This window comes from Rhinoraja longicauda, chromosome 8 (assembly GCF_053455715.1).
Source record: "Rhinoraja longicauda isolate Sanriku21f chromosome 8, sRhiLon1.1, whole genome shotgun sequence".
Classification (NCBI taxonomy): Eukaryota; Metazoa; Chordata; class Chondrichthyes; order Rajiformes; family Arhynchobatidae; genus Rhinoraja; species Rhinoraja longicauda.
The window spans coordinates 65,703,614-65,722,858 of record NC_135960.1 but is presented as its reverse complement, the minus strand read 5'-3'; the positions used below and the strand labels follow the sequence as shown (position 1 = coordinate 65,722,858).

Genomic DNA, 19,245 nt, shown 5'->3' with positions numbered 1-19,245 from the left:
AGCAATGTCATGTAAATGAAAGTACTCATGTTTAATATTTTGTTGCATATCCTTTGCATGCAATGACTGCTGGAAGTCTGCGATTCATGGACATCAGTTGCTGGGTGTCATCTCTGGTAATGCTCTGCCAGGCTTGTATTGCAGCCATCTTTAGCTTATGCTTGTTTTGGGGGCTAGTCCCCTTCAGTTTTCTCTTTAGCCTATAAAAGGCATGCTCAATTGGGTTCAGATCGGGTGATTGACTTGGCCATTCAAGAATTGACCCTTTTTTAGTTTTGAAAAACTCCATTGTTGCTTTAGCAGTATGTTTGGGATCATTATCTTGCTGTAGAATGAACCGCCGGCCAATGGGTTTTGAGGCAGTTGTTTGAATTTGAGAGGTAGGATGTGTCTATACGCTTCAAAATTCATTATGCTACTATCATCAGCAGTTGTATCATCAATGAAGATAAGTGAGCCAGTACCTTCAGCAGCCATACATGCCCACCCACCACTGTCACAGATGAGGTGGTATGCTTTGGATCTTATGCAGTTCCTTCTCTCCTCCATACTTTGCTCTTGCCATCACTGATATAAGTTAATCTTCATCTCATCTGTCCACAAGACCTTTTTCTGGAACTGCGGTTACTCTTTTAAGTACTTGGCAAACTAACTCTGCCATCCTATTTTTGTAGCTAACCAGTGATTTGCATCTTGCCTCTGTATTTCTGTTCATGAAGTCTTCTGCAGACAGTGGCCATTGACAAATCACACCTGACTCCTGAATAGTGTTTCTGATCTGTCAGGTGTTTGGGGATTTTTCTTTATTATAGAGAGAATTCTTCTGTCATCAGCTGTGGAGGTCTTCCTTGGCCTGCCAGTCCCTTTGCGATTAGTAAGCTCACCAGTGTTCTCTTCTTAATGACGTTCCAAACAGTTGATTTTGGTAAGGCTAAGGTTTGGCTGATGTCTGTAACAGTTTTATTCTTGTTTCTCAGACTCATAATGGCTTATTTGACCTTCATTGGCACAACTTTGGTCCTCATGTTGAGAAACAGCAATAAAAGTTTCCAAATGTGATGGAAAGACTGGGTGCTGAGAGCTCTCTTATACCTGCATTAAGGAGGTAATTATACACACCTGAGCAATTACAAACGCCTGTGAAGCCATGTGTCCCAAACATTACAGTGCCCTGAAATGGGGGACTATGTATAAACACTGCTGTAATTTCTACATGGTGAAACCAAAATGTATAAAAATGGCCTTTATTAAAATCTGACAATGTGCACTTTAATCACGTGATTTTTTTTCTATTACAAATCTCAAATTGTGGAGTACAGAGGCAAGTAAATAAATGATGGGTCTTTGTCCCAAACATTATGGAGGGCACTGCACATATGAATGCAGGTCTGCAAATGTAGTTGGTTCTTTATTGCCTTCTCTTCCTTAAACCAGGGACAAATTAGGGATGAATAATAGATTCTGGCTTTGCCATGACATTCATAAGCCTGGGAATGAGTAAATAAAGTTTAGCTTGGAGCCATAGTTTAAAATTTTGAACAAGACCTTACAAGAGTGAAGTCAACAACTGTTCAAGCACAAAGAGTGGTACAAGATTATAAATTCTTCAGAAATGGTTCTGAAGAAAATGAAAAGTTAACACTAACCAATCTCAGGTTTTAAATTATTAAGGGATTAGAGGGTCCAATGGGAGTATGGTCATAGATTTGGCATGATTTCATTAAGTGATGAAACAGGCATGAAGCAGAGGCTAAACAAAAATATTTCCTTACTCTCACATACCTGTTTTTTTTTATTTATCTCATTGGCACCTCTGCCCTGGGAGAAAGACTGACCATCCGCCTTCTCTGTGGCTCTCATGATTTTTGATCTTCTATAAGGTCACCCTTCAATCTCCTTTGCTCCAGGAAAAAGAGTCCCAGCCTACCCTTTATTCTTATAATGCAAGCCCTCCAGTCCTGATAACATCTTTGTAAACTTTTTCTGCACTCTGGCTCAATTACATCCAAGAGTATGATCAGAATTGTACACAACATTCCAGGTGCAGTCTCACCAACATCTTGTACAGCTGTAACATGACATCTTAGCTTTTGTGCTCAGCGCCATGTCTGATGAAGCAAGCATAGGAAGGTAATCTTCATTACCTTGTCTCTGTATGCCATCGCCTTCAGGGAATTATATAATTGTACTTCTTGCTCTCGTACAACATTCCCCAGGGCCCTTTTATTCACTGCATGCCCTGTCATGGTTTTAGAGTCTCAACAGATTTATTTTCCTAAAGGGTGATATTGAACCAAATTATTTTTTTAAGACAAGCAAGCAGTTTCAAGCCGACTTTACTCATTCTAACTATTTAAATTCCAGATTTATCCAATTAACTGAATTTAAAATGTGTAGTTGTTGTAGTTGGCATTGAACTCATGATTGAGAATCCTTTGTGTAAGCCTCTGGATGCCTAAATAAAGAGTTATTACCAGCGTGTTACCATAACTACTCCACTATTGCACCTCTCACATTCTCTGCAGCTAATTTCTTGCTCTTGCTCACCCAGATAAACCCCAAATTATTTACATTGTCAAATAATGTTGTAAAGCCATTAATTTGTTTAATTTAGAGATACAGCATGGAAACGGGCCCTTCAACCCACTGAGTTCACAAAGACCCTCAATACCTATTCACACTGGTTCTATGTTATCCCACTTTCTCGCCCACTTGCTACACACTGGGGGCAATTTACAGAGGCCAATTAACCCACACGTTTTTGGGATGTAGGAGGAAATCGGAGCACCCGGAGGAAATCCATGCAGGGAGAACATATATACTCCACACAGACACCACCCAAGGCCAGGATTGAACCCAGGTCTCTGGCGCTGTGAGGTAGCAGCTCTACCCGCTGCACCACTGCGACAGTAAATCATTATCTCAAATCTTAGTTATTTCTTCATTCCAACTTTTCCTAATTCTGCACATCAACGAGGATTCTGCTATTCATTTGCAAAGTCGGTACTAAGGTACCAGGTCACTCATGTATTGGCAGTTCACTTTTTATCAGTAAGATTTTGGCTTCCATTTTTGTTTCTGAAAACAGGACTTAGAAGCCTATGTCACGGTAACCAGTTTTGTTCACTCTTTTATAAATGGGAATAATAAAATAGCAGAATATGTACATGTATTTATTCTCTGTTACTGTCTTCACAAAGGAGGACACAAATAACCTCTCAAACATGCCAGCGAGCAAAGATTTTTAGAAAGAGGGAGAAACTGAGGGAAGTCAGTTTTAGTAAAGTAATAAGGCTATGGCAGTTAACGGGGCTAAATACTGACAATCTATGTCCCAGAGTACCAAAGACGGTAGCACTGAAAACTGGATGCATTGCTGGTCATGTTACAAAATTATTTAGACTCTGGCACTGTTCCTACACACTGGAGAATAATGTAATCCTACTATTTAAAAGAGGAGGAAGAAGAAAAAAAAACAGAATTGCAGACCAACCTAATGTAAGTATCAGGAAAAATGTTAAAATCAAACATAAAAATGCAACAACAGAATAATTGGAGACTATTGATGGTATTGGACAAGGTCAGTCCGCATGGCTTTGTGAAGGGGAAATCCTTGGAATACCCATTGAAGTTTGTGAAGTAAAATGAGTAATGTGCATGCAATGTTTTTGACCTTGCAGAAAGGTTAGTTTGCAAAATTAAATACATGGGATTGAAGTAATACACTGGAATGGTTTAAGTATTGATTGACAGAAAGCAGAGGGTAGAAATAAACAAGTATTTTATCGGTGGAACACAATGAATAGTGAGATGCTGCAGAGATTCGTGATTGAGACCCAGCTATTCAGTAATATATCTGATTTGGATGGCAGTGCTTAGTATAAAATTTCGAAGTTTGCAGCTGACTGAGTTTGAGAAGAATACAAGGGGGCTCAAATGTGAGTTGAACAAGAAGGGTGAATAGGAAAATGTATGGCAAATATAGATTGTAAATAAATATGAGGTGGTCCACTTTGATTCTAAAGATAAAAAATACATTATCTGTCTTCTTAGATTAGGAATACAGAATGTTCAATGAGACTTGGATGTGATTGGACATTGAAAACAAGAGTTCAGTTACAGCAAGCGGTTAGGAAGGCTAATGATATGTCTTATTAGAATTGCAAGAAGATTTGAATACAGAACCAAAGATCCCTTTCTACAGGTGTACAATGCCTTGGTGAGACCCCTTTTGGAATTTTGTGTACAGTTTCGGTCCCTGTATCTGAAGGATGTTTTTTTCTATGGAAGGAGCATAACAACAATATTCTGCATCAGCCTGAAGAAGGGTCTCGACCCGAAACATCACCCATTCCTTCTCTCCCGAGATGCTGCCTGACCCACTGAGTTACTCCAGTATTTTGTGTCTACCTTCGATTTAAACCAGCATCTGCAGTTCTTTTTTCGTAGAACAATATACTGGACTGGTACTAAGATGATAGAATTTATGCAAGACATTAGGTCTATATTCACTGGAGTTTAGAAGAATGAGAGGGGATTTCATGGAAACCAACAAATTCTAACACGAGTGAACAGAGATAATGCTCTCAAAGGCTGGAGTATCTAAAACCAGGGACCTCATCCTCAGGATGTGGATATACCATTTAGAGAGGATGAAGATAAATTTCTTCAACTAGAGCATGATGAACCTATGGTATTCTGCACCACAGAAGGCAGTGCAGGCTGGATCAATGACCATATTCAAAAAGAGAATAGATAGATTTCTTAATGCCAAAAGGATATGGGAAAATGCAGGAACGGCACCTTGGTGGATGTTCAGCCATAAATGTGTTGAATAAATAGCTTGCTCCCCTTATTTTCCATGTATCTAAAATAACTTACCATGTTCTGTCTCTTTCTGGAAGTGTGTACAACATATTCATGAATTTGAAAAGCTAAAAGTATACATACAGCCAAACTGTCAACACCTTTTTTGTGTTCTAGTCAAGTAAGCAGAACTGTTTTGAGGGCAGTGTTGCTTTATTAATGGTTCTTTATTATCACATGTTCCGAGGGACAGTGAAATTCATTTTTTGCATACAGTTCAGTAAATTATTACCATACGTAAAATATAATCCCAGATTAAGTGCAAAGTGTATAGAAATAGCCCACTGAGACAATATACAAGAATCAACAGTTTTTGGCGCCATTTTCGAAGTCCAAGCTAGCCATCATGCTCCTTTGCAGCCAAACTCTTCCAACGAATGAGATGGCAAAGTCCAAACAAGATCACATAGAAATGATGGAAAGAGTGCCTATTTTGCACAATATTTCTGTGAGTTTGGTACACATCGAAAATATGGATTGGTAAATGAAAAGCATGGTCAACTTGGAAAATACATAATATTTCATAAAGTACATACCATTCTTCCAAATTTTAGAGTTTCCTTTTCATTTTTAGGATCTGATAACTACTCACTATCCCAATTAGCTTCAAATTCACCCTTGAGGTAACCTGGCAACTTCATTACTCCATCTCATAAAATTAGGTCCACCAGAAGGTTTGTGTGCTTCTCCCAAATACCTACAGTATATCTAGATAGTTTTGGATGCATGTGTGCAGTTCTGCTATACCTTTCACTGTTATAGTGAAACACCAGTTTAATAGGAGGCAGCAACCTTTTAACTGCCTTAGGACATTTGTACATGTCATGCTGCTGGCAGAATACCATAATCTCAATTGTCTTGTGTAAGGAAAGTATTAAAATGTAACAAGCAAGATTGGTACCAGCAACTCTCTGCTACCAGCACAGGTTGATCAAATCAGGACACTAGTTTTTAACTAAGGCAAATCTCGACTATTACTGCAATCCATCTACGGTCAGCAGCACTTGTGCATAAGTAAGGGCGGCATAGTGGCGCAGCGGTCGAGTTGCTGCCTTACAGGTTGTTGGCTAATTGCCTTGGTATAAATGTAAATTGTCTCTAGTGTGTGTAGGATAGTGTTAATGTGCGAGGATCACTGGTCAGTGCGGACTCGGTGGGCCGAAGGGCCTGTTTCCACACTGTAACTAAACTAAGTATACATTTGATTAATTCTGGAAAAAAACAGTTTAAAAATAAAATTCAAGCTACATTTAATTATTGTAACATGATGCAAGTATATTAATACTGCAGCAAATATTTATATAAACCGTGTTTTGAATTCCAGATGTATTTGTACAATTACAGCAGTCTGAAGGGAATGATTTTGTTTATGATGATTCAGAAATTGCATCAGCATATCTCCCTTCTCTGATCAATTTGAATATCTGAAAGTAAAAATGTTTAATTTTCTCAAATACTTTAGTCATCTTAAAATGCTTTCAGATCTTTATTCAGTCTATTCAAGTCAATTTTAGTTGTTCCTATAAAACTAGGACAAAAGTGTTAAAATGTTTTCACATTTTAATGCAGTATGATCAATTTTGTGGCAATTGCATTTGGCAAATTAGTTTCCTGAAACAAATTCTTGATTTATTGTGATTTCCAATGTATCCAGGAACTATACTTTAATCTGAAAGGGAATGGCTTCAGCGAAATCTGAAGCTCTCAGTGCGTTAACCATTCCTCTCAGATGCCAGAAACAGTTTCCTCTCAGGGATTTTACTTCCTTTCTGGAAATGATTTTAGTCTACAACCATTTTGGAGCTTTCTACTTCAGACAGAGTTTCCATTTGCCTGGTTCCAGAGCGCCTCTTCTCATCGCAGGTAATGCCATCCAAGTTTTATTCGTGCCTTTTGTTTACTTGTTAATTACCCAGTTTAAGTCTGTGGGGGAGGACAAGGCTTGTGTCTACTATTAAACTATTAAGGGCCTTAGTGCAGACTGACGTGGCATGAAAGGCTGTGATAAATTAAGCTGTATGTGTGCAGTATTAATGGATGTAACTACATGAATGCAGGGACTATGCCTAAAATATTTTTAAAAATCAAATTAGTGGGCAGGAGTTAATACTATATGTGGAGAAACAGCTGAGTTTTTGTGAGTTCAGGGGCCCTGTTTCACTTTTAACTGACTTCAGGATTTATGGAGGCCAGAGGCATAACAGAAATTATAACTGCTCTTTGTTAAAATCACAGTCACTGGACTCACGAGCAGTTCTTGAATCTGTTTGCAGATCCTGCCATGGGTTGTGGGCTACGAAAGCTGGAAGAGCCTGATGATAGCAGTCCTGGCAAAATATTTTCTACTCTGAAGAGACCGCAAGTGGAAACAAAGACTGATATTTCATATGAATACCTTTTGCTGGATTTTACTTTGGACATCAGTGAGTCCTTTTGCTTTATTGCCGTTTCTGTCGGAACCTTCCTTAATGTTGCTTGGTTTTATGGCTTTTAACATTGATTTGATCAAGAATCAGATAGTTGTTTGAGCAGTTGCTTATTCACATTTCAGTCAATTCTCTTCGGTTTAATCAAGTATATAATTGTTATTTGACATTAACATCTGTCAGCGCCAAACACATGTTGACAGCAATCGGAGTTTAAGTCTGCTTTTGTTAAACAAAGCCACTTCAGAAATGCACCCAAAGTTAAACACAGAATTCAGTTTCACAAAATAAATCGCAAGGATCCTAAATGTTATTGTAGGGTGCTCAGTTTCTATTTCATTTAGAATGCAACCAGCAGACTTCTCCCATAGGTGCTGGTTTGTGCAGTTAGCACCCTGGCTTGAACTGTGTCCATAGGCAAATAAACAACTCCAGATGGTAGCATTTTGGAAACAGAATATCCAGTCAGTGTTCAGTTGAGGTTTGAATACAGATCGCAATCTAAAGCAGTCATGTTATAATTCATTTGAAGATTTCCAGTTACTCAGCACATTGTCAATCAGATGTTGTTTGCTAATTTGTTCAAAATAATGTTATCATATTTGATGAAAGTTAGATGACTGAAGAAGGTAGAATGAATTTTTTTACTGTATTTGTTTACCATTTTGGATATTTCCTTCTGCTCTACTTCCCCCACCACCGTTTCCCGCCGACCCACCCTCACCACCAGCTTTTTATAGATAAACTAAAGCAGTGTCAATGATATTTTAACCTTTGCAAGCATTAGCACTGAACTTATTCCGTATTACACCCTGGTATAAAAGCACTTTGTAGTAAAAATGACTGCTTCACAACCATCACTGCTTATGCTTTGTCCATTTGAAGAACATAAACTAATTGCAGCAATGCCATTGAAACTTGAATTGACACTAGAACCAGTGAATTGAAGGAAAATGGGGAAATCAAATTTGAAAACTTAGATGCAAAGAGAAGAACATTTTAAAGGAGCTTATTTTCTACATTTACTTCCTGCAAACTTACATTTTTTTTTGTTGGGATCATGCAGAAACGTGGAAGAAGTAACCATTCGGCCATCATGCATTCAAGGAACTATATGGCCTGTGATTTCTAATGTTTTTTAAAAGTTGAGAGAGGGATTGAATCTACAGTTTTGTTTCTTCTACATGTCAGAATCTGAAATTGTGTCAAAAATGGATTGAGACGAGCGAGGCTGCTTCAGAAGATAATCACTTTAAAAATAACTGTGTGATGTCAACATCACAAATTAATGAAATCCTCGCATTTGTCTGGGACATTGACAAAAAGGCATGTTTGCTTGCTGCCATAGAAAATATTTTTGACTTGCTTTTTTAAAAAAATACTCTGGACAAGAAGATTTATTGAGGAAAACTAAAAATGCCAGAAAAATACAGTAGTTTCCACAGAATCCGGAATGTAAATCTGGGAACTGAGTGAAATATAGATTCTTTAATAGCGCTGAACAAAGTAAGATGTTGGCTGAAAAGGTAAAAATAAAAAATAAAAAATTGTTCTCTTTCACAAAGAGGAGCTAATTGACTAGATGTTTTAAATCATTTAACCTCCAAAATCATGGGTTAAAAGGGAAATCAGGAATGGCGCTTACTGCTCCATCCCTCCTCTAGGTGCAGTTATAAATGTTCTTTCCTCCATCACTTCAGAGATCCTCATGTTGCAAGCTTCCCAGCTCAACCAATTTGTGAAAGAATGGGTCGACTGGGCTTGTATTCGCTGGAATTTAGAAAGATGAGAGGGGATCTTATAGAAACATATAAAATTCTTAGAGGATTGATGCAGGAAAAATGTTCCTGGTTTTGGGGGGGGGGGGGGGGGGGGGTCCAGAACCAGGGGTCACAGATTAAGAATAAGGGGTAGGCCATTTAGGACTGAGATGAGAAAAAAAAGTTTCACCCAGAGACTTGTGAATCTGGAATTCTCAGCCACATAAGGCAGTGGAACCAATTCACTGGATGTTTTCAAGAGAGATTTAGATTTAGGGGATCAAGGGATATGGGGAAAAAGCTAGAACGGGTTACTGATCTTTGATGATCAGCCATGATCATATTGAATGGCGGTGCTGGCTCGAAGCACCGATTTTCTATGTCTATGTTTCTATGAATGACACTCAGACGAGTGTGCCTCATTTTGGGCTCCGTCACTCACTTTAAAAGTTGATCATGTTGTGGCAAAAAGATCTCGATTAATATTAAGGCATTTTCATCCCTTTAACTGTGCCTTATGCTCTTTTTGATGCTGCAGTGGCTGACCACTATAGCATAATCGACATTTATTTCCTCTACAGTGGCAGTTTCCCTTTGTTGACACAGTTGCCTCCGGGTGCCTACTCAGTGCTCAAAATGACCTAAGGCCGAGGATAAAAGGACTGCATTGATAGAGGGCCAAATGTAAGACTCGCTATGAACAAAATGATAGATTTTCTAACGACGTGGAATGAACCAAGTACTGTTCGATGATGGATATAAAGTTTACTTTTGGGAGCCAACTAGATTTTTAAAAGTAACTTTATGAAACATTGAAGAGTCAAAGATGCATTTAACAAAATAATTAAAGATAAAGTTGCAAGTGCAGGAAAGTCATGGTAAAACAAAACTATTCAGAAGGTCTGTCAGTATCAAACTAGAAATAAAAGACCAAAATTGTTCTTTTCCACCAAAGGGATTATGCCCAAAAATCACATTTCCTTTTCCTCCCAATTTTTGTAAGAACCCAACAGACTATCAACTCTGTGTAGGAAGGAACTGCAGATGCTGGTTTAAACCAAAGATAGACACAAAAAGCTGGAATAACTCAGCGGGTCAGATAGCATCTCTGGAGAAAAGGATTAGGTGACATTTTGGGTTGAGATCCTTCTCGACCCAAAACGTCATTTATTCATGAATGAATAATTGAATGAATGAATAAATGAATGAATACTTCATTGTCACAGTGAAATTCTTTGCTTGCATACCCAAGGTATGCAATAGTCGCCACATAAAGGGCGCCGACAAAGTTACAACGTATCCCGCGCCAGGCCCAACTTTGTTCTCCCCCCCCCCCCCCCTCCTCTCCCCCCACTGAGTTTTCCCAGCATTTTGTGTTTATCTTCAGACTATGAACCCTCGCATCTTCCAAACAAATCAGTGAGGGAGCTACGTTGTGAAATTGCTCAAATCATTATGTGGAGAACTGCAAGAGAAAAACTTAAAATAATGCAAGAACTCAAAGATGACAATGAACTTTCGAAATTCAGGGACGGAACAGTGCTTTGAGCAAAGTTATTCGACAAGGTTACACCTTGAATAGCAAAATCTTGGATGCTATGCCAGTAAATTGCAGTCTCAGACAGTTGAGGCAGCTGGGTTGTGGACAGTGACAGGAAGAAATAAATGGGCAGAAGTTGCATTTTAGTTTGAGTTGAGTTTATTGTCAAATGTGCCGAGGTACAGTGAAAAGCTGTTGTCGCTTGCAAACCAGTCAGCGGAAGACAATAAATGATTACAATCGAGCCATCCGCAGTGTACAGATAAATGGTGAAGGGAATATTGTGAAAAAGTGCAAGATACAATCAGTAAAGTCCAATCAAAGATAGTCTGAGGGTTTCCAATGATAGTAGTTCAGGACTACTCTCTAGTTGTTGGTTGGATGGTTCAGTTGCCTGACAACAGCAGGGAAGAAACTGAGGGAGTGGCCAGGGTGTGATTCGTACTTGATAATGCTGGTGGCCTTGCCGAGGCAGCGTGAGGTTTAAATGGAGTCAATGGAAGGGAGTGTGGTTTGTGTGATGTTCTGGGCTGCGTCCACAATTCTCTGCAATTTCTTGCGGTCTTGAAAGGAGCTGTTCCTAAGCATTATGCTGTGATGCTTCCCGATAAAATGCTTTCTATGGTGCATCTAGAAATCAGTGAAAGGTGTTGGGAACATGCCGAACCTTCTAAGGAAGTAGAGTTGTTGGTGGTGCTTTCTTGGCCATTGCTTCAATATGGGTGGACCAGGAGATGTTGTTGGTGATATTTACTCCTGGGAATTTAAAGCTTTCAACCATCTCTACTTCGGCACCGTCAATGCAATCTAGGGTATGTGCACTGCTTTGCTTCCTGAAGTCCATCACTATCTCCTTTGTCTTGCTGACATTGCGAGAAAGGTTGTTGTCTCGACACCAGGTCACGAGGTTCTCAATCTTCCTGTGCTGCGTCTCATCATTATTTGATAACGGCCCACAACAGTTGTGTCGTGTGCGAATTTGTAAATTGAATTAGATTTGTACATGGCTGCACAGTCATGGGTGCACAAGGAGTAAAGAAGGGGGCTGAGAACGCATCTTTGCAGAGCAGCAGTGTTGAGGATTATCGCAGAGGATGATTTGTCCCCTATCCTCGCTGACTGGGGTCTGTTGGTCAGGAAGTTGAGGATCGAATTACAGAGATGACTCCTTAAGTCCCGCGAGTTTGGTGATGAGCTTGGATGGGATAATGGGGTTAAAAGCTGTGCTTTAGTTTATGAATAGGAGTCTGACAAAGGTGTCTCTCTTATCCAGGTGTTCCAGGGATGAGTGTAGGGCCAGGGAGATGGCATCGTCCGTGGACCTGTTGTGGTGGTAGGCGAACTGCAGCGGGTCAAGGTTGCTGATGGCAGACGATTTAATGTGTTCCATAACGAGCCTCCCAAAGCAATTCATGATGATGGATGTCAAGGCCACTGGACCATAGTCATTAAGGCATGGGATCTTGCTTTTCTTCATCACCGTGATGAGGGTAGTCTTCTTGAAACAGGTGGGTACATCTGAACGGAGTAGGGTGAGATTATGGATGCCCGTGAATACTCCCGCTAGCTGATCCGCATAGCTACCAAGGATGCCGCCAGGAACTCCATCTGGGCCAGTTGCTTTCTGTGGGTTCACCCTCAGGAAAGCCGTTCTAACCTCTGCAACAGTGATCCTGGGAAGAGGCGCACTTTAGTCTGAAGTCCCTTTGGCCTTCTGCTTGCAGCGAGCGTAGAAAGCATTCGGTTCATCAGGTCGGGCCGCAATGCCACCAGTGATGTTGCCTGACCTCATTTTGCAGCCAATTATCTTATTCAGACCTTGCTGCATGTATCCGAGTGTTTATACTGGGACTCAAGTTTGTCCCGCTACTGTCTGTTTGAATGCTTGATAGCTTTGCGGAGATCATAACAAGTCTTCTTGTACCACTCGGGATCGCTTGACTTGAAGGCAGTGGACTTGGCCTTCACTAGGGCGGCACGGTGGCGCAGCGGTAGAGTTGCTGCCTTACAGCGAATGCAGCGCCGGAGACTCAGGTTCGATCCTGACTACGGGCGCCGTCTGTACGGAGTTTGTACGTTCTCCCCGTGACCTGCGTGGGTTTTCTCCGAGATCTTCGGTTTCCTCCCACACTCCAAAGATGTAGGTTAATTGGCTGGGCAAATGTAAAAATTGTCCCCAGTGGGTGGAGGATAGTGTTAGTGTGCGGGGATCGCTGGGCGGCGCGGACCCGGTGGGCCGAAGGGCCTGTTTCTGCGCTGTAGCTCTAAATCTAAATCTAAACCTGTGAATGTACCTCACGGTTCATCCATGGATTCCAGTTGGGCAACACGCGGATTGTCTTTGTCGGCACACAGTGTTCCATGCACTTGCTGATGAAGTCAGTCACAGCTGTGGCGTACTCATTCAGGCTAGCTGCAGAATCTCTGAATATGGACCAGCCCACTGAATCGAAGCAGTTGAAAAGCAGTTGTCATCCATGTCCGCTGACCAGCATTCAACAGCGCGCTGCATCGGATCCTCCTGCTTCAGTTTGTGTTTGTAGGCAGGGAGTAGAAGTACAGCTAGATGATCAAATTTCTCTAAATGTGGCTAGAGTGACAGAGTGGTAGGTGTTTCTTATTGATGTGTAGCAGTGGTCAAGGGTGTTCTGGCCTCTGTTGGGACAAGAAACATGCAGGTAGTACGCCCCTGAGGTTGGCTTGATTGAGGTTTCTGGCTGTAACGACCAGAGCCTCAGAGTGGTGTAAGAAAATAACTGCAGATGCTGGTACAAATCGAAGGTATTTATTCACAAAATGCTGGAGTAACTCAGCAGGTCAGGCTGAAGAAGGGTCTCGACCCGAAACGTCACCCATTCCTTCTCTCCTGAGATGCTGCCTGACCTGCTGAGTTACCCCAGCATTTTGTGAATAAGAGCCTCAGAGTGTTTTGTCTTGTGGCTGTTGATAGTTGAATACAGTTTGTTCAGAGCAAGCTTGACATCCGCATGGGAGCTATGGGGGGGATGTAGACTGCTGTCAGGACAGCTGAGGTGAATTCCCTCGGCAGGTAGTGGGGCGGCACTTTACAGTCAGATATTCCAGGTCCGGGGAGCAAGAACTCGCCAGGACTGCCACGCCTGAGCATCACAAGGTATTGGTTAGAATGCAGACACCGCCGCCTCTAACCTTGACCGAAGGCACTACAGTCCATCCGGTGAAGGGTGAAGTCCTCGGGCTGAATGACACAGTCAGGTATGACAGGTGTGAGCCATGTCTCTGTGAAACAACACAGAGCAGTCTCTCACTTCTTTGATGTAAGTCATTCTAGCTTTAGGCTGATCCAGCTTGTTTTCCATATTTTGTACACAAGTATGGGGAAATGGTCAGGAAAGTGCGGATGGAAGTTGGGGTGGTCAATCAATGTATAAGTGTGTCCGGTAGTGAGACATGGAAGAGGTATGGCTCAAGTTGTGCTGAAAATGTGTTGTAAATCATGAATAATCATTAACATATCCATAAACTCAGGGATGAAAATTCTGACTTAGGAGGGAGTATGTTAGCATTGTTGGAAGATAGACGATGGGAAAGCATGGGAAATAAGCTAAGGTCAAAGACAACGTGGGTCAGGGACTACGCACCACAACTGAGGAAAGCCACAGATGAGGTAAAAGCTGCAATAAAGAAAGTGATCAGAGCTAATAAACAGGAAATGGAGAAGCCGGAGAAAAGGCCGAGACCATGAAAGTTGTTCTAGAATCCAGCACTGGAAGTTGTGGGGTGGAACAACTGTCAAACAATGACGCTGCACTAACCTCGGTCGAAATCCGAGGGTAGCCATTCTTAATAGTGTTGGTCAGGATTTAGGCAATTGTCAAATGTGCCTGAAAGTTGAGAAAAAATTGTGAGGAGGTGATGCTTATTGTCTATATCTTGAGGTGCAACAGCTCATACAGCAGAACTACAGGGTTAAACTCTCTAGTCCGATATTCTGTGACATGGCAACTCTGAATCTATAATACAGGTCGATTCTAATTCATTCTAACTAAGATCTAAAATTAACTAAACTCTATACTGATCTGTAGCTAATTAACCTGCATGCAACTTCTGCAATCTCAGCTAACTGCAGTCTCAGTGACAGCGTTTCCATTACGGATTACAAACAGTTCTCAGAACCCTTGCGTAATCCGGGGAGTGTCTATCCTTAAAAAGAAACATTCTCCTGCTCAGAAAGATAACTGGGGGGAAATTTATGTGGTTGGGACTTTCTGTGTTCTGGCACCAGTCAGATTCCAAAAGTGCAGGACTTGAGAGTTTTAACCTACATGTATTAATCAGAGATGAATACATACATAGAGCCAAGATTTAATAAGAACTTGAAGGGCAGTTTTTTCACTCAGAGGGTGGTGAGTATATGGAACAAGCTGCCAGAGAAGTACTATAACAGCATTTAAAAGACACTTGGACAGGTACATGGATAAGAAAGGTTTAAGGGATATGGGCCAAACACTGCAAATGGGCTAGATTAGATAGGACATCTTGGTCAACATGGATGGGTTGAGCCTAAGGGCCTGTTTCTATGCTGTGTGACTCGATGACTAATACATAAAGGACAAAATACATCTGAAAAAGTCAGAAAGGGGGAGCACAGTGGTAAAACTGTGACTTTTCAGTTATGAAATTCCTGATTTATTTTGATTGCAATACATTGAGAATGTGATTGAAAGAAACAGCAGAGAAACAGGGCCTTCAGCCCAGCGAGTCCGTGCCAACCATCGATCACCCATTCACACTAGTTCTACGTTAACTCACTTTCACATCCACTCCCTGCACACGAGGGACAATTTGCAGAGGCCAATTAACTTGCAAACGCACTCATTTTTGGGAAGATGGAGGAAACCGGAGCACCAGGAGTAAAACCACGCAGTCACAGAGAGAACATGTAAACTCCATACAGATAGCATCTGTCAGCATCATTCAAGATCGAACCCGGGCCTCTGGCGCCATGAGGGGACAGTTCTACCAGCTGGCTCAAAGGGCCAAATGGCCTCCTCCTGCACCTATTTTCTATTTTCTCTGCTCTTCTGTTGCCGCCACAGTTCATCTTTTGTTGGAAATTTAAATTTATAACGGACTTTGAATCGCAGTTGGCTTTGATTAGTATGATGGGTTTTCTGAAGTAGTGTGGATGTGGACCATCTAGCTTATCACAGGATAGGATTTCCATTCATATTGAAATTCTCTCCCATTGATTTATGACACCGCCGTGTCCTCCTTGTATTTAGACTCCTTAATCAGTCTGAAGAAGGGTCTCGACCCGAAACGTCGCCCGTTCCTTCTCTCCTGAGATGCTGCCTGACCTGCTGAGTTACTCCAGCATTTTGTGAATAAATACCTTCGATTTGTACCAGCATCTGCAGTTATTTTCTTATACTACCTTAATGTAAATGAATCGTTAACTTTTCACTGGCCCTTGATTTCTAGGCCGCTGGCTGACATGGGGGGAGGAAATGTAGCTGAGTCCTCAGAAAATATCTGAACTCATGAACACAATTTTCAGCGCACTAGTGATTTATTCACAGAATTCATCAAGTTGTGGACCTCACCATGCTCAATAATCCCTTTGATCATTTTAATGACCATTGGTCCCACTTGGTCCAACAAGCCATTTCTTTTCCTGGATCACAAAGGACCATTGTCAGTCATTTTGTTTTTATTTTCATCTCTAGTATCACTTATATCTGTTTTTAAAGAGTTAACATTCCTCATGATTTTAAATGTCCAAAATGTTTGAGTTGATCTTGGCATCTCTTGTCAGTTTATTGACAAGCATCATTATTAATTTACTCAATTTCTTTAATTAGCATTTCTGCTATTTCAGAAAGGTGAGATAGAAATTTTAAAAATCATAACCTTGTATCTATATAGACTGTAATTAAGGGAAAGATCTCTGAATTGCTTGAAAATTTTGAGCTAAGCATGCCTAATGAACCTGATTATTATTATTTTTTTACAGTGAATGTCTCCTGGTGTTATTTATTTAAACTTACAAAGCTATTTTGAAGACCCTCATAAGAAACAGCAATGAAGCTCACAAAAGTGAAAGTAAACTGTTGATGTGATTAATAAATTGGTTGTAAGGATAGCCACACAGAGCAGGGAATCAAACTCTGCAAGTATTAGTCAGGATGTAGTCCTGATTTTCCACCCTCCATCATTATGGATTTTGCATTTTCTTCTCTGTAACCATGACACTATAATGCTGTATGATAACACTATATCATACACTCTGGTATTTTTCTCTTCAAACTACCTGTTGTACGTGTGGATGGGTTGATTGTACTCATTTGTAGTATGATTTGATCTGATTGGATAGCATGCAAACATACGCTGCACCTCAGTACACGTTATAATAATTTTTAAAATAGCATTAGTCCGTGAGGAAAACATACCTCGAAAAAGATGGTCTCCCAGAATTTCCCAGCATTGCCCCAAAGACATGTCCATTAAGTAAAAATATAGGCCTCAGCTCTCTGGCTATGACTTGTTTCATTTTGCCAGGTTCACAGTGTTTGTAGTGTTTGCCACTGGACTCCAGCTTTGTACAACGAATGTCAAAATTTGCATTGCACACCGTTTTCATTAGCATAAGAAAAAAGAGCAAGAATCATCCACAAAGCTCCTTGGACCTGCTCCACAATTCCAGGACAATGACTGATCCAATCTTGGCCTTAGCCCCACTTTCTTGCTTGCATCCATACCTCTGGGCTCCTCCACAGTTTGCAATTGAATTTCTAGGCCATCATTGGCTCTTTGTGATGAATATAGTGTGAATACCTAATAGCACTGTGGTAGTTAAAGCCTTCTAGAGAAATTCCCAACTAAAATCTACTTGTTTAGTTCCTGCAGCCAAAGCTTTAGCTTTATCCATTGCTTCCTAGATCTTTTTAATATCGGATTTATTATTTTGTACATGTATCTGCTCTGTTGCAGCCGAGAGTCACAATGGCTTCCTTGGTTTGCAAATTTGCTGATTTGCTTTACTGACAGGATATTTTCTGGCCTTGAATTTCTAATATGTCCAAATGGGCAGGCGAAGTGGTCATAGCAATACATCAGCATTGATTCCAGATTTGCGTCCAATTGCCTCGACCAACAAGTTACAAAAAAACAGATATTGCAATAATAATGATTAAGGTTTGAATGTTCTTACAAAGTTGTCACTTCTGAGGCTCAGAATCAGGCAACAGGTTGGTAGCAGCCTTTCAAATTCCTAAACTATAATCAACCCTAAATTTTGACAAAGATTAACTCTTTGTTTAAACTTTTATCTACAGGGGACAAAGTTCCATGAGATTACTGAGAGATCCTCACCCACAAACAGTTTGTGGATTTACAACATTGGCATTCTGTGGAGACTCTAAAGGAAATTCACTTTTTATGGGTAGTTGCACCATCCAAAATGCATTCCATTAAAGCCATCACTGAACTTGCCTTTTGAACTCTTCTTCACAGCCTCCTTTCTCTGCCACTTAAAACTTGTTTTATTTGTACTTTTACCCAATTCTGATGAAAAGTCATTGACCTGAAAAGTTAACTTTGTTTCCCTATCCACAAGTGCAGCCTAACTGTTGTTCAGCCAAGCTTGCTGAAGCTTGTAAATTATTGCTTCCAAGGTAGATCAATTATATAGTTTGAAATCCTGATGCCCATTTGTGCATACCCTAAAAACCCTGAGAAATGCCTCCAATGTAATTAAAGTATTATTCAAACACTTTCTCTGCAGAAAATAAAAACAATCTATTCAATAGACACCTGTGTCCTGGCATAATAATGATGCCTCCTTTCTCCAAGCATGTCATAAGGTTTGCTTGGCCAACCTCTCTACTTATATATCTTCCATCTATTCAACTAGAACATTTACCACTGAAATACTAAACTTAGGTGGGTTTGAATCTGAAGAACTGTCACGTGCCGAAATGTGGCCGGTCTATTTCTTTCCACAGATGCTGCCTGACCCGCTGAGGTCTTCCGGCCATTTGGTTTTTGCTCTAAACCTTTGTGCTTTTCAGTGTCCGATAATTCTGGACTCCTAGTGATGACATCAAGGCCCATTAGTATCGACGGATTAATATCTGACATGAAAACACAGAAAGATTACATCCATTAACTTACAAAAGTGTTCTTAATTTCACTGCAATGCTTTACATTCAATGTGCTCTATAACAATGACTTTGTAATTACATAATAGTGACATTGTGGAAGGTTGCATCTACAATTTGCTATTTAGAAATCCTCATATTTTATATTATAGGAATCAGGGCATAAAATCATCTTTAAAGAGAGCTCATTCTTTGTCTTTTATTCATTACATTCTAGGTTCAACAAATCCAGACGTTATCTGGATCTCTTCTCCCTTGGATCTTAATTCTAAGCTGGAAGCGTACTACAGGAAGGGATATGTTGTTGCCACCATTCACCCTACAATTCTTTCTGTGGGGCGAAGGAAACGATCACCCTTAAGTTACATCTATAGAGTTATATTAACTAAAATAAAGTCAAGGTAAGTTAAACTCATATACTTTTTTTTTTGTTTAAACTTCAATTCATGAGCTCAAAAGTTCTAATTCAGAAAAAAAAAAATGTTTTTTTGAAAACTGTTAGTTTGAAAATT

General features: G+C 40.4%; 1 protein-coding gene across 1 annotated transcript in view; it reads left to right on the top strand.

Annotated features, from left to right (window-relative positions):
• The first annotated feature begins 7,147 nt into the window (after nucleotides 1-7,147).
• rftn2 (raftlin family member 2) overlaps nucleotides 7,148-19,245 on the top strand; it is a 43,077-nt gene continuing 30,979 nt past the window's right edge. The window contains exons 1-2 of the mRNA XM_078404156.1: nucleotides 7,148-7,289; nucleotides 18,951-19,134. Coding sequence (XP_078260282.1) covers nucleotides 7,148-7,289; nucleotides 18,951-19,134 — 326 coding nt within the window. The remainder of the gene's footprint in view (nucleotides 7,290-18,950; nucleotides 19,135-19,245) is intronic.